The following is a 16,546-nucleotide window of genomic DNA, read 5'->3' on the forward strand; positions in this document are numbered from 1 at the left end:
TTCCCAAGCAAGAAAAAACCTGTCAACTGGCAAAACCAAACCTTCTTCAGGACTTTTCAAACAACTAACTTCTACCTTTTACCCACATTAGTTTGAGCGACTCTCTTTACCTTGTATCAGTTTAGAAAAGAGATCTTCAAACCCTGCACATACAGGATGTGGTACCCAAAACTCTCTCCGTTCATTCTGCATGATTCAGAAACTCCTCTCAAAACCAGAAATGGACCGTCTCTCATGCCTCATTTAAACAATTTCTCTTTGGCCAAAAGGTGATGATACAGAGTTTTTTTTACCTTTTTAAAACAAAATTTGGCATTTCTGTTAAGAACTCACTGCGCCGTGATCAAATATTTTGATCCTTGATCAGAGTCTCCGGGCAACTTCCTCCTATCCTCAGCGTCCATTCGCGCTTATGTCGTAAGAACTATTTTGTGTCCCTTTAAGAGAATATTTGCCAAAGTTCAACCAGGGACGCAAAATGGCTCAAGTCAAACCAACCCTTCTAGTCTCAGTGAATAATTGGCGCTGAACGGTCGTTGGTTGTCGTCTTCTTGAGCTTCACGCCTCGCCGGATAGCCACCAGGAAGTCCTCCACCTCGCTGTATTCCGTCTCCTCCAGGAGCTCTGGAAGAGGCCGGCGCTCCCACTCGACCCGACTGGTCGGCTGCGGCGGTGGGGTGGGAGGATTGGACCCCTCACACAGGTGCTGGGCCTCCCAGGAGCCAGACTTCGGCGACAAAGGTGTGGTCGCGGGGCTGAGCAGGGCTCTTGGCGTGTTGCCGTCCTCTGATGCTGCCCTGCTGGGGAATCCAGGATGTTCAGGCACAGTGGGGGTCTTGACTGGGATCATGGGGGGCTTGATGGGGATGGGACCCAAGCTGAGGCCACCGGAGGGCCGTCGCAGGTTGGGTTTGGAGGACGGCGTCCGTCGGATGGTGGCGACTCCCGGGGTGATCACAGCGGAGGGGTTGGAGGGCAGCCCAGCAGTGGAGGCGGGACGCTTGGACTGGAACATGCGGCGGTAAGACTGACTGATGTCGCTGTTTCTGGGGATGGTGGAGGACTTATCGAAATCTGAGGACTGCTGAGGATCGCCATCCTGATCCGCCCCCACGGAGTAGTAGTCACAGTCAGATACTGTGGAGAACAGAAAACAAGTTTATCACGCTATTCTTCAGGACAACAACACATCCAACGTCTTGTCTCCGCACAAGGCGTCGCAGCCACTGACTGAACAGATCCTAGCAAGTGCTTTTGCTGTCAATCCTGGTCTTTTTACACTTCAGATCACTTTTGTTCCGTTTTATGTGTGTAACTACTGTGTGTGTGTGTGTGTGTGTGTGTGTGTGTGTGTACCCTGTGAGGGGATGGTGTCCTCGGAGCAGCAGGGTGTGTTGGTCTGGCTGCTGTAGCCGCTGGAGCCCTGCAGGGAGTCTCTGCTGGAGCCGTGGATGTCCAGCTGGAGTCCTCGGGCCAGAGCTCTGGCCAACTCCTCATGGGCCTCCCTGTCCTCCTGCCGGGGGCAACAAGCTGACACGTGACCAAAAGCTCTGTCCAATCAAACAGCTGTCAGTAAGTCATGTGACCGTGTTGAAATGAACCAAATATAAAATCTAAATCTGACCTTGTGTGATGTCACAGAGTGACTTCCTTTAACCCCCTGTGGTTCGTCCCCTGGTGTGGTGACATCAGCGCCCTGGTGGCTGCTGGGATCTGTAGTGTCTCTCCTGTCTTTGCTCCTCTTCAGGGTGTTGACCACCGACTGGTCGTACGGACCCGGTTTGGCCCAGTCCTACACACACAGACACACACTGTTACACTTCACTGAGTTTTTTTTTTTTTTTTTTTTTTTTTGGGCTGTTGGTCAATAATAAATCATAAATAATAAAGTTTATTGATAGGAAATTGTTATTAAGTTTTACATTTTATAGACTAAATAATGAAACATGATTGTTGTTGCTATAAGTTAATAATTGATTTGGACATATTGACAGATGTGTATCTCAGATTGGTAAATTATGGTCCAACTTTGATTTTAGGATTTCAGTATTTATTTTAGAATTTATTTTACTCTATTTTTTAACAGTAACCCATCATGTACAGATTAATGTTAAAATCAAAATTAAGGTCAGGCTTGGATCAGATTACGATTACTATGCACTCAGCTGCTGGATACAAATTACATGGCAATTTATGTAATAAGTAACAAAAAATATTGGATTACAAAATGTAATCTATGTGAGTACTTTTGGATTACTTTCAATTCAGACACTGAGAACACTGCAACTTAAAAAAAGTTAAGTTGAACAAATATTCTTTTTTTTTCTCTCTAAAAACAAGAAAATATTTTCTATACAAATAAAATCCATTTTCACAGAGGGTTTATTTTTCTTCCTCCAGGAAGACGTGCAACGTAGTCTAAAGTCTACTGAAGTAATCCTTGACAATATAACCATGATCTAGGGCAGAATGCCACAGACCCCTGAGGGTCCCCGGACCTCTATTTGAGCAATCCTTTACTACTCAACCCTGATTATAATTCAACTAATTTTTTGATTTACGGACCACACATCAGTCAGAACCTGGTTTAAAAAAAACAGCTGTTTGAATTTGAGCTGCAGCCAAAATGTGGCTCCCAAAAAATTAAGAAATTTAGGACAAAAATGCATTTCAGTGTTAATCTAGTGTAGCAGAGAGCTGGTTGAGAGATAATCAAGTCTTCCTATAAAGTATTTACAGTGTTAGTTTTGTTTGAAGGTCTGCTTATAAATGATGAAGCTGAAAAACAGATGAGAAAATCAGATGAAACAAAAAACAGACCGATAAAACATTTCTGTGTTTTCAAAGTGAACAAAGGAAGAAAGAAAGAAAACAAAAGAAAGAAAGACTGCAAACAAGAGGCGAAAGGACTTCATTAAAACAAAAGAAAGGTGGGAGGAACAGTGGAGGATGAAAGAAGGCTAAAAAGAGGTGGAGGAAGAGGAGGACTCGAGGATCAAACCTTCCAGGACGGGACTCTGGATGACGGGATCATTCCGGGCCCCGAGGGGCCGAGAGGCAGGAAGTCCCCCGACTGGCCGGAGCCCGAACGAGACCACGGCCACGTGGGAGAAACGGATGAATAGGAGGGCGAGGAGATGGGGGAGGTGGTGGTGGAGGAGGAGGAGTAGGTGAAGTATGGAGGGTGGAGGTGGGTGTCCTGGGCCTGCAGTACCACCCCGTGCAGACAGAGGGCAGCGTGATGGTCGAAACCATTTGACAACTGAAGGTGAGTGGATGAGGGAGAAAAACAAGGCAAAAATTAAAGATGGCGTATGATATGAAAACATAATCAAGTACAGAGGTGGAGGTGGTGGAGCTCAGTGATATTTTACAACATAAATACATCTTAAAATCACTGTTTTTATTTTTTATTTGACGAGAAGTCTGAAACCAACCCTCACAGAGGCGGACATAAAATCAACAAGTGGACTACAGCTTCAAAGCTTCCAGTTTGGCATCATGGCCGTCGCCATCTTGATTTTTCAAAGCCAGAAGTGACCATATTTAGACAGGAGGGTGGAGCTGGGGAGAATACACTTTGATATGCATCTATCATCTGTTTTTTTTTGTCTGCATCTCCTGAAATCTGTTGACTGGTTTAGAATTACACGACTTGTTCCAGGTTGGGAAAATACAGATATTAGCTGAGTTTTGATGCAAATAAATATCTGAATGTCTCCCTGTAATTTGTTTTTATATTAGCAAAGAGAGAAACAGAAAACATTTCAGTAGCAGCTTTTAATTTTCAGCTGGTGCTGACTGTTTGAAATGACAAACAATGTCATCTGCAACTTAAGTGAAACTCTGTGAAACTTTTGGCTGTTCGGTTAAAGTGTTCTCTGCAAAACAGCCAAAGATCATTTGGGAAGAAAAGACACATCACTCTGTGAAAGACTGAAGTTTTTCTGAAAGAAATGTTGACAGTTTCTTCAAAAAAAAAAAAACACAAAGAGACAGAAAACTGCCACAAGGAAACAAAAAACAATAATTAGAGGACACAAAACTACAACAACCAGACAAAGATGTGACTAAGAGGAGATGTAAAACTACCACAAAGAAAAACAATACTACAAAGACTCAAGGAGACAAAAATGATTAAATGGAGACACAAAACTACTACAAGGAGACACAAAACTACTACAAAGAGACAAAAAATAACTCCAGGGGCACAGAAGTACCACAAAAGACACATACAACCACCACAGACAAGAAGCCACTACAAAGGGACATACAACTTTCACAGAGAGACAAAACAACTAAGAGACACAGTGTCTCTTAGGTTAAGGGACTGATGTCTCATAATCTGTCCATAAACAAGACTGACAAAGTGTTGAGTCTTTTCCCCGTTAAACATGAGATCTACAGCATTTGTAAAATAAAGTTTGCAAGTAAAAATGCATAAAATAACATTGTTTGAATACAAACTGCTAAAAGTTTCCTCCAGTTAAGGAAACAATGATGCCGTGATTCTGCCTCCACTGACCCTCAGACCCTGACAGACTTGTGTGTGTTTTCATGTGCAGATGTTCACCTGTTGTAGCCCAGAGTGAGGCTCGCTGTGTGAGGGTGAGGAAGAGGAGGAGGAGGAAGAGGAAGACTCCTCATTGACAGACTGAGAAGACAAAGGAGAGACACAGGACTGCAGCAGAGCCATGCAGAGCACAGACACACAGAGAGAGGGACAGGGCAGCCAGGAAAACAAGACGAGAGAAAAAAGCAGAGTAAAGCAGCAGGTTAGTGACAGAAGTCTCAGTGTGAATCAGCAGGAGCAGAAGAATCAGCAGGTAAAAGCTACAAAACAACAGAAGAAGCAGCAGCTGCAGCAGAGAGAAGAAGAAGAAGTGAAGCAGGTGGAATGAGGAGCTAAAGGCTCTGAGAACAGAACAGAAGAGTTTGTTTCTAAAGTTCTCTACATCGAAAATAACACTGAATATCTTTAACAAAGAGTTAAACACAGAATCAAACTGTAATATGCACATTTTTAACTGATTTACATTAATATTTACACACTAAGCTTTATTAAATCTGATTTTTTTTTCTTTGTTTTGGAGCTGCTCCTGTGTGAAAAACTAGATTAACACAGTGGCGTCACTGTGTTAATCTAGTTTTTGGGACTCATCTCCAGCTGGTCCCCACAAAATAAAACCTGGGGTAAGAGCAGGTTTTAAGGTTAGGGTTAGATTGGGGTTTTGGTTAAGTTTAGGACTGGACTTAGGCATGTGGCGAACATGGTAAAGGCACAGACTGTATAAAATATGAACGTGCACTGCATGACGTCACACTGAGGTTTCTGTAGAGCCTTTTTTAAAGCTCTCAGACCACGCTAACCAAAAACAGAGCGTGGGTGGAGCCGATTGAAACGGCTACCTTGCAACAAGCCACCTGTAATGGCTTAAAAGCTGCAGCTTTTAAGGACGTGACCAAGGACTCTGAGAAACATTTTTCTGTGTTTTCTGACATTTTACAAATGAAACAGTTAATTAAAAAAAGACAGATTAATGGAAATAATGTTAGTTAGTTAGCAGTGGTAGTTGTAGCCCTATTTTTTCCCTGCGTCCACACTCTGTCCATGAACCACAGACTAGGAGGGAACAAGCAGGGACATCGTCTGCCTGCATGAGACCATGTGTCAGCTGGGTGACCCAACACACACACACATCAGCTTGCAGGTAATGAACACAGTCTCTTAGCAACCTGGAGGGGTTTTCTGACCTCACAGGTGGAAGAAGAGCAGATCAGAATATAATGAAGAGGACAGAGTGTGTTGGTCCACAGGTGTTTTTCTTACCTGTGAGGTTTCCGGGGGCATGGGCGAAGGGGATTTGGACTGGAACGCGTCCTGTGAGATGAAGCCGGAGTCGTGGGAGGAGACAGAGGAGAGGCGGGCCGGCGTCTGCTGGGGGAGCACCGAGGAGGAGGAGGAGGAGGAGGCACGGTAACGGAAGTGGGAGGTCGGGGAGTGGCAGTGAGAGCCACTGGAGCGGGAGTCGCTGCTGTTCACGCTGTTCAGACTGCTGCAGGACAGAGGGAGGAAGAGGAGGAGGAGGGTTCAATACAGGCTTGGGGAGTAATGGATTACATGTGATTTCAATTCTCTGATTGCAGCTTCTTAAATGTGAATATTTTCTGGTTTCTTTCCTCCTCTCTGACAGTAAACTGAATATCTTTGAGTTGTGGACAAACGAAGACATTTGAGGACGTCATCTTGAGCTCTGATCAACTTTTTCTGACATTTTACGGAGCAAACAACTGACTAAATTAATCAATTAACAGTCTGCCAAGGTGTTGTTGGACTGAGGGCAGACTGAAGGTACAAAATGGTATTACAAGACAGGACAGGCCAAAGCTAGCTGTTAGCATGCTAACTTTAGTAAATATCTCTGCAACACAATACACTGACGTCTTTGATATGATGTCAAAACTGTTATTTCTTTGCATTCTTTATTATTGATCATTTTAGTTAATTTCTAAATGTTTTTAGCTAAAATTCTGACATATTGCATCTTTAAATCTACTGAAACAGCTAAATGATAAATGGTGAGGCTCCATTTGGAGAGATGAGTTGCCTTTATTAATTAACTGCTAATCGGTTGGCCAAAATCTTTTGGAGTCTGAAATTTTTCAGATATCTGTGCCAAAACAAGTCTGTGCCTGATAACTCATAAATGTGTTTTAAACTTTGATAAAATATGCAAACAGCAGGATGTATCTTTGTGCAATAAACAACCTTGATAACAATCTGAAGGTTTAAAGGTTTTCTATTAAAGAATCTGACCGAACACTCAGAGACAACTTTCAAAAACTCGTCATATTTCAGCTGGAACTGTTAATCTTTTACTGCAGCACAGACGTCTCACCTCCAGCTCAGTGAGAACCAATTTGGATGATTTAAAGAGAAATCTGACAAAGAGCCAGCAGATTTTTCCTGTGTGAAAATCAGAATAAAGTCTGTAACCAGAGCAGATGCTGGCTGAGTCCCACCAGACCACAGAGAGTTTTACAAGACCGGTTTTTGGGAACTGGACCAGCACACTGACCCTCTGTGATCCTGCAGCTGAAACTCTGCTGCTGCCAAGAAGAAACCACCAGAATAATCCTGATCAGGATTCAACAGTCTTACAGTAGAGAAGTGAGAGTATCAGACATCAGCTTATCAATCAATACGTCTTCCTGTTTAATATCTATCAGAAATATTTATTAATATTTATTATTAATATTTATTGAACTGATTGTCAATAACAGCTGCAGTTCCACCTCTGGACCACAGGGAGGCAGCAGAGGACAAGCAGGATATAAGATCAGATTTATCAGCTTGCTGTGGAGGTTTGGGGCAGTTTTGCTGTAACCATGGTAACCAACCTGCACATGCTCGACTTCCTGGATACGGTGGTGCTCGGTGACGAGGGAGGAGTTTGGTAGGACCAGGTGCAGTCAGAGCCTTTCAGGTCGACGATCACCTGCAGAGAGAAAGAAAGGAAGACACAAAGAGTGACGTCACCATCTGCAGTCTGGGGTCAGCTGTCTGCGGGACGAGATTTTTATTCAGATGTATAGCAGAGGAAACACGACCACTGTCGTGTGCAAAGAATGACTGGCAGAAACTTAAGATTATCTGAAAAGACTAATTCAATCAATCAATTCTACGCACTGAACTCCTACCTGCTCGCTGGAGGCCGGCAGCTTGTGAGGATCCATCGTCAGCGTCTTCAGGTCATCTGTCAGAGTCTGCAAGTGAGTGATCTCCCCCAACATGGACATCTCTTCCTCCTGACACACACACACACACACACACACACAACCAAAACTATGTCACTACAGCTCTGATGATTTTTGTGGAGTTTTGGAGAAGCAGTGAGTTTGTATCACCATGTGTTCAAGGAGTTTTTCTCACAAAATAAGTTGTCGGTGTTTCATTACTTTAAAGAGTCACAGAGCAGCTGGTTTTTGTTTGTTTGTTTGTTTATAAATCAGTGTGTGTGAGTGTGTTTTTGTCCAGTCATGTGACTGACCACGACGGGCTTCAGCATGGAGACAAAGCAGCAGAAGCGACTCCTCTCCTCCACCAGCGCCTTCCTCACCGCCTGCTTCTCCGTCTCCTCCAGCAGCAGGTATTTATCACTGACGTCCTGCATGGCGCTGTCCAGCTGAGGCTGCAGGTCCCCGCGGCCTGCAAACACACACACAGACACACACAAATAATTACATGAAGGAAGTCTAAGAAAATGTTTCACACAGAACTGAAAGAAAAGCAGTAACATTTTACAATAATCATTAATAAACACTAAATTGGTAGTTAATTAAACGTTCATTATTTCATCAACAACAAACAATTTGAAATTTGAGATGGTTTGTTATTAATTCGACATATTTGATAATTCTTTGCTCCAGAAATTACAATTATGTACAAGATAATGTACACTGACCTGCTTACTGTGAAATTATCTCACTTATTATATAGTAAGTTAACAATAATAATAATAATTTGATTAAAAAGCTCCTTTTAAACATGATTTTATTAATCTAAAAATGATTTTAGTGCTCCTCCAGTGTCTCTGGTCAGAACTGCGTCCATAGGAACAGCCCACAGAATTTTGGAACTGACCAATCAGAATCAAGTATTTATCAATCAGTAATTTAGAAAAAAAAATGTATAAAAGAGAACAAAACTGGTTAGTTGCATTTAAAGAAGGTACTAAGAGGCACAAAAAGAATCAGAAAAAAGTCTGTTATTTAATTTCATCTTACTTAATGTGTGATATTAAAGAAACATACATCATAATCCAGATATTAAAACACCAGATAAAGACAGAGAAGAGAAATAAAGTGTCGACAGACTTGAAGCTTCAGTGAAGCGCAGACGGATGATTATTATCTGTGAAATGGTTCATATTCACTGAACAGAGCTGGAGTCTCAGAGGGAACGTCCTGTTCTGAGCCTGAAACCAATCTATCACTTCAAAACAATACTCAGATCCTCCCACAAACCATTAAAACCAGCAACCACTTTAAAGAATTACAAGAGTTTCTCTCTCCGAAACCAGAGATCAGACAGGATGGAAACAAACAACCGCTGGCATCCAACACACACACACACACACACACACACACACACACACACACACAGGCCACGTTATTAGTGCAGTCATCAGTTATCTAAAGACATTTAATTACTTCTGTTATATTTAAATGAGAGATGTTTTGTAAGAGGATTCTGTTTTATTTTTAACCCTGGTTAAAAAAAAAACTCCCTTTTTATTGCTTCATTTCACACAAGACTATCTGAGTTTGGATCGTGTTGAAGAGAAGTTTAATATCTTTAATACGGGTTAATGCATTTGTTCCCAGGATCTTATTTCCACAGCTATTTCCCATCATGCCCTCTCTGTTGGACTGAGGAGTTTAAGTTTGATGTTTTTTGTTCCAAAATGCAACTTTTACTCGACTTTGTTGTCAGTGTTTGTCATGTGTTCGTTCAGAAGTGACTTTTTGAGCACTTAAGAGATATTTTGGATAAGTTTTATTTTTGAAACTACATATTAGTGTCTTCAGTGATATTTGTTGAGTGACAATGCTGTCTGATCATTGTCTCATTGTAGTCATGGAAAAAAAGAAGACAAGCCGTTCTTACACTTGTCTTCAAACTACTGGCACACAGGAGCTTTTTGTCTCCATGTGATGTCTCTGTACAACACAAAGTTTATCTTACATACTTAGCATGCTAACAGTTGCTACATAGCACTAAAGACAAAGCGCAGCAGACAGTGATGGGACTAATAATTAATTTATCAGATATTTGAACATGAATTGGACATTTTGACCTGGTGAGGACGCTACATAAAAAGTTAGGGGTGCAATATGTAAGATTTGGCCACTTCTTCAATTCATACTTAAAATAAGGGGCAGCATATCACCAGAGTAACCGCTAACTGCTGCTAATTGTAGCGAATGGCAGCTACAGTTAGCAGCAGAGTTGGCGATTCGGTTTGACACAGTCCATCAGCCCAGAGTGGCAGGGGTTTGCGTTTTCATTACAACAGGGCTACCCACTTGATGGTGTGTCCACATTTCATAACATAAAGACTCTGTTAGAAGCTACAGAAGTGCTGAGAGTTGAACATAGCAGCACCAGAACGACCACCAGAATCGGAGCTGGACAAACAGGCAACAGGACAGGGTTCAGCAGTCTCTCTGAGACTGACAGAGGCCAGTCTGACGACGGGGAGTACTGTACCGAGGAGATTTACAGCAGCTCTGATCAGGGACGACAAAGACATGGTGGATTCAGGCGAGGACAGGAGAGGCGTGATGCAGTCAGCGTCCACCTCCAGAGATCTGAGCTGGGGGTTACAGCATCATTATATTTGTCTGACAGACAGGTCAGGGACATTAGAGAGGACTGAGAGGTGGACTAGTACCACTAATTAATAAATCCACTGATTGTTTCACTATTGATCACCAGTCACTTCTTTATTTTTCTCACAAGGGTTTTGGGGAGGACTTTCTCCTCTGTGAGATCATCGTCTGGTAATCTCATTGTCTGAGTTTCAGCACAAACATAAACATGCAATTAAAGTTCTTCATTCCTCCAGTGAGATCCACGGCCGGGTTCTGTGGTCGGGCTGATAGACGGAGAGAACTCTGTCTCTGTCTGAACTTTTCCAGCAGAGACTTCAGCGATAAACAGAGGAGTGAGACGTCTGACAGTTTCTTCAAGAGACGGGAACGTGATGTTTGGTTTCCCACAGAATCCAAGAAACATCACGTCTGTGTTCGTGTCTCCTTTCCTTCATCTCTCCTCCTCCTCCTCCTCCTCCTCCTTTCTTCCTCTGAAGTTTCTAGATAACGTATCATGCACATATTTTTACTTATTTTTTCATACTTATTACTTTTATTTCTATGTTTTTTATCATTTCTATAAGCTTATATATAGTCATCTATTCTTAAATAGGAGCAACTGTAACCTAACCAGTTTCTCCCTGGGGATCAATAAAGTATAACTGATTCTGATGATTGATACATGATGCTGCTCCCTATTTTTCTGTCAGGGTATGTAGTGAGAGAGATTTTCCATTCAGTTCATTGTGTCTGAGTTTTACAAATACTGCAGCTGACTTATTTAAAATTTAAACTACATGTATTATAGTATGACGGCACATTAGGGCTATTTTAGAGAGAAATATTCAGAGAAAAAACTCAAGATCGTAGTTGTAAATTTCCAACAAAAAAACTCAAAATTTAGGGGAAAAAAGTCTGATTAAAGCAGGCGGTGGCGTCTGTGGTGTGATAAGGCTGAATCAAAACCAAGAAACTCGCTCACATCACCTCCAGTTAGGATGTGGCGTGAGCTTTGATGTTGCTATGGTTACAAGTTGGGCATCAGGTCAATTTTGAAGAGCGATTAACCAAAGCCGATAAACGTTTTTAATGCACACCTGCCGGCCAATCAGAGAAGAGTATTGACGCAGACTGTGGAATGAGACGAGGCTACTGAACTTGTCGCAATTCAGTGAAAGAGAGAAACTTGAATTCAGAAATTTTACTTTGTTTTCAGTTTCAGCAAAATGTGTCAAAAGCATGTAAAAATACTTCCTTTATTTATGAGACGTAAAAAAACTGAAACAATGTGGAAACTACTAGTATTTACTACTATTCACTATTATTATTCTAATAATATTGATTACTACTAACTAATAGTTCAGCAATCTTAAATAAATCTCCCACCACGGCGCAGTCCCTACCTGCCGTCAGAGAGCCGACTTCCTGTCTGCTTCAGTTTTAATCAGACTCTGAGTTAACTGGGACTTTCCCAGTCTTCAGTCTGTCATGCACATGTGTGAAAATCAGATCAGAAACCCAGTTACACGTATGAATGGTGGACAAAATCGATTTTGAGCGAGACCTTGGTTCACACAGTTTCTTATTAAAGTGTTAGATTACCTCTGAATAGTTTCTGTCTAATCTCTCCTTCCATCTTCAGTCATTCAGAGTGAACTGGTCTGACCTCAGCAAAGGTTTCCCTTCTTCTTCTTTCCTTGTTTTTCACTCCATCCCTCCTCTCTCTCTCTCTCCCTCGCTCATCACATTCATTTCATTCCAACACAAGTTCTTCCTCCTGTTTTCACTCTTCCTCTGTCTCGTCTTCCCTCCTTGACACTCGCTCCGCTGCGGAGGGAGTTTCCTCTCGTGCAGTAATAACAGGCTGGAGGAGCCCGAGGAACCGGAGCAGCTCGACCACATCAGAGGTTCGTCTGGGGTCAATCGCAGGTCCTGTTTATTCAAGTCGATTCAGAGCTGGAAGCCATCGACTGCTTTGTCGGCAGGAACAACAAGCTCTTGTTTCCATTCATAATACGCCTGCTTTTAGTTTGATGAATCAGACTGGAACTACTTGTTCTAAAAGCAGACGGCTTGTTTTGATGTTGACTTGTGGTTCTCTGCAGCTCAGCGGGACGAGCAAAGCACAGACACCGACATGTACACCTGACCAAACTGTCCGTCACTCTAAACGCGATAAATGTGAAAAGTTCAGGCTTGTTTACGCATTATTCTGTGTTAAACCTTGTTATAGCCTCCTACTCTATGTTCACATGTAATACTGCTGCATATGACGGTGTATGACGGCATTTGTGTGAAAAACAAACCAACAACAACATAAATACTGAGCTAAGAACTGGTGACAGAGGTTGCTGTAACGTGTATGACACTGTCCTTAGAAAAGTCTTGCTGCAATTAAATACACAATCCAGCAGGTTATTCCTCCTCCTGATACAAACTCCAGACTTTGCAATGCAATCTGCTGCCAAGGTAAAACCAGCATTTCGCTCTTCTACCATCCGTTAAATTTGGCGTAGTAGCAGCGTCCCATACCGGAGTTAACAAATGATTTTGTATCAGATCAGTGCACAGACTTGCCGATACATAACTAGATAATTAAGTGATTAGTCAGCTACCAATCATGGAAAGCATTGACCGCAACTGTCTGTGTTGCCGTTTGCCTTTTTGATTCTTGTTGACTTGTTGTCTCTGTTTTGTGATGTGATTTTTTCTCTTTTTTTTCTTTTATGTGCTGCAGAACAGGAACCTGCTGTAAAACAGTTTTAACCAATTTTATTATGTTAATTTTAATCTTTACTTTACTTTTTCTCAGCAGATATCTGAGCCTAGATTTTCTCTTTAGTGCAACTTGAGCCACGAGAATTCAGCTGGAAGGTAACATCAATAAACAAATATCTGCATATGAATGCAGATAAATTTAAATAAAGCCAGGAAAAAGCTAAGTTTTGTCAGGCTATGTTCCAAGACTGCATTTTGACCAATGCATTCAACCTCTTTTTCTCTCCTCACAGACATTTTACCTGCATGGAACCAAAGCCATTTAGTATATGTTTGTATGTATGTATGTATGTATGTATGTATGTATGTGTGTATGTATGCATGTACCAAAACATATCAGTATATGTGTGTATGTATGTATGTATGTATGTATGTATGTATGTACCAATTTTAATGTTTTTTTTTATGTTTCTATTTTAATGCATTTTCAAGTTCTGTAAAGCATATTGAATGGCCTTGTGTATGAATAGTGCTATATAAATAAAATTGCCCTGCCTATGTATGTATGTATGTATGTATGTATGTATGTACCAATTTTAATGTTTTTTTTTATGTTTCTATTTTAATGCCTTTTCAAGTTCTGTAAAGCATATTGAATGGCCTTGTGTATGAATAGTGCTATATAAATGAAATTGCCCTGCCTATGTATGTATGTATGTATGTATGTATGTATGCATGCATGTATGTATGTATGTATGTACCAATTTTAATGTTTTTTTTATGTTTCTATTTTAATGCATTTTCAAGTTCTGTAAAGCATATTGAATGGCCTTGTGTATGAATAGTGCTATATAAATAAAATTGCCCTGCCTATGTATGTATGTATGCATGTATGCATGTATGTATGTATGTATGTATGTATGTACCAATTTTAATGTTTTTTTTTATGTTTCTATTTTAATGCATTTTCAAGTTCTGTAAAGCACATTGAATAGCCTTGTGTATGAATGGTGCTATATAAATAAAATTGTCCTGCCTATGTATGTATGTATGTATGTATGTATGTATGTACCAATTTTAATGTTTTTTTAATGTTTCTATTTTAATGCCTTTTCAAGTTCTGTAAAGCATATTGAATGGCCTTGTGTATGAATAGTGCTATATAAATGAAATTGCCCTGCCTATGTATGTATGTATGTATGCATGTATGTATGTATGTATGTATGTATGTATGTATGTACCAATTTTAATGTTTTTTTTATGTTTCTATTTTAATGCATTTTCAAGTTCTGTAAAGCACATTGAATAGCCTTGTGTATGAATGGTGCTATATAAATAAAATTGCCCTGCCTATGTATGTATGTATGTATGCATTTATGTATGTATGTATGTATGTACCAATTTTAATGTTTTTTTTATGTTTCTATTTTAATGCATTTTCAAGTTCTGTAAAGCACAATGAATAGCCTTGTGTATGAATGGTGCTATATGAATAAAATTGCCCTGCCTTTGTATGTATGTATGTATGCATGTATGTATGTATGTATGTATGTATGTATGTATGTATGTATGTACCAATTTTAATGTTTTTTTTATGTTTCTATTTTAATGCATTTTCAAGTTCTGTAAAGCACATTGAATAGCCTTGTGTATGAATGGTGCTATATAAATAAAATTGTCCTGCCTATGTATGTATGTATGTATGTATGTATGTATGTATGTATGTATGTACCAATTTTAATGTTTTTTTTATGTTTCTATTTTAATGCATTTTCAAGTTCTGTAAAGCATATTGAATGGCCTTGTGTATGAATAGTGCTATATAAATGAAATTGCCCTGCCTATGTATGTATGTATGTATGTACCAATTTTAATGTTTTTTTTATGTTTCTATTTTAATGCATTTTCAAGTTCTGTAAAGCATATTGAATGGCCTTGTGTATGAATAGTGCTATATAAATAAAATTACCCTGCCTATGTATGTATGTATGTATGTATGTATGTATGTATGTATGTACCAATTTTAATGTTTTTTTTTATGTTTCTATTTTAATGCCTTTTCAAGTTCTGTAAAGCATATTGAATGGCCTTGTGTATGAATAGTGCTATATAAATGAAAATGCCCTGCCTATGTATGTATGTATGTATGTATGTATGCATGTATGTATGTATGTATGTACCAATTTTAATGTTTTTTTTATGTTTCTATTTTAATGCATTTTCAAGTTCTGTAAAGCATATTGAATGGCCTTGTGTATGAATAGTGCTATATAAATTAAATTGCCCTGCCTATGTATGTATGTATGTATGTATGTATGTATGTATGCATGTATGTATGTATGTATGTACCAATTTTAATGTTTTTTTTATGTTTCTATTTTAATGCATTTTCAAGTTCTGTAAAGCATATTGAATGGCCTTGTGTATGAATAGTGCTATATAAATAAAATTGCCCTGCCTATGTATGTATGTATGTATGTATGTATGTATGTATGTACCAATTTTAATGTTTTTTTTTATGTTTCTATTTTAATGCCTTTTCAAGTTCTGTAAAGCATATTGAATGGCCTTGTGTATGAATAGTGCTATATAAATGAAATTACCCTGCCTATGTATGTATGTATGTATGTATGCATGTATGTATGTATGTATGTATGTATGTACCAATTTTAATGTTTTTTTTATGTTTCTATTTTAATGCATTTTCAAGTTCTGTAAAGCACATTGAATAGCCTTGTGTATGAACGGTGCTATATAAATAAAATTGCCCTGCCTATGTATGTATGTATGTATGTATGTATGTATGTATGTATGTATGTACCAATTTTAATGTTTTTTTTATGTTTCTATTTTAATGCATTTTCAAGTTCTGTAAAGCATATTGAATGGCCTTGTGTATGAATAGTGCTATATAAATAAAATTGCCCTGCCTATGTATGTATGTATGTATGTATGTATGTATGTACCAATTTTAATGTTTTTTTTTATGTTTCTATTTTAATGCATTTTCAAGTTCTGTAAAGCATATTGAATGGCCTTGTGTATGAATGGTGCTATATAAATGAAATTTCCCTGCCTATGTATGTATGTATGTATGTATGTATGTATGCATGTATGTATGTATGTATGTACCAATTTTAATGTTTTTTTTATGTTTCTATTTTAATGCATTTTCAAGTTCTGTAAAGCATATTGAATGGCCTTGTGTATGAATAGTGCTATATAAATAAAATTGCCCTGCCTATGTATGTATGTATGTATGTATGTATGTATGTATGTATGTACCAATTTTAATGTTTTTTTTATGTTTCTATTTTAATGCATTTTCAAGTTCTGTAAAGCACATTGAATAGCCTTGTGTATGAATGGTGCTATATAAATAAAATTGCCCTGCCTATGTATGTATGTATGTATGTATGTATGTATGTATGTATGTATGTATGTACCAATT

General features: G+C 39.3%; 1 protein-coding gene across 4 annotated transcripts in view; it reads right to left on the reverse strand.

The window, feature by feature from the left end:
• Positions 1-194: 194 nt before the first annotated feature.
• The window catches only part of LOC146313540 (protein MTSS 1-like), an 82,768-nt gene continuing 66,416 nt past the window's right edge, over positions 195-16,546 (reverse strand). Inside the window, exons 8-16 of one of the 4 annotated variants that reach the window (XM_084738959.1) lie at positions 8,052-8,209; positions 7,702-7,809; positions 7,402-7,499; positions 5,831-6,056; positions 4,574-4,681; positions 3,002-3,262; positions 1,625-1,792; positions 1,357-1,513; positions 195-1,137 (exon numbers count right to left, since the gene is read on the reverse strand). In XM_084738959.1, coding sequence (XP_084595085.1) covers positions 509-1,137; positions 1,357-1,513; positions 1,625-1,792; positions 3,002-3,262; positions 4,574-4,681; positions 5,831-6,056; positions 7,402-7,499; positions 7,702-7,809; positions 8,052-8,209 — 1,913 coding nt within the window. In that variant the 3' untranslated portion in view covers positions 195-508. The remainder of the gene's footprint in view (positions 1,138-1,356; positions 1,514-1,624; positions 1,793-3,001; positions 3,263-4,573; positions 4,682-5,830; positions 6,057-7,401; positions 7,500-7,701; positions 7,810-8,051; positions 8,210-16,546) is intronic. The other 3 variants (XM_084738956.1, XM_084738955.1, XM_084738958.1) reach the window with 3 other exon arrangements.

This window comes from Lutjanus erythropterus, chromosome 16, assembly GCF_056507025.1.
Source record: "Lutjanus erythropterus isolate fLutEry1 chromosome 16, fLutEry1.hap2, whole genome shotgun sequence".
Taxonomy (NCBI): Eukaryota; Metazoa; Chordata; class Actinopteri; order Lutjaniformes; family Lutjanidae; genus Lutjanus; species Lutjanus erythropterus.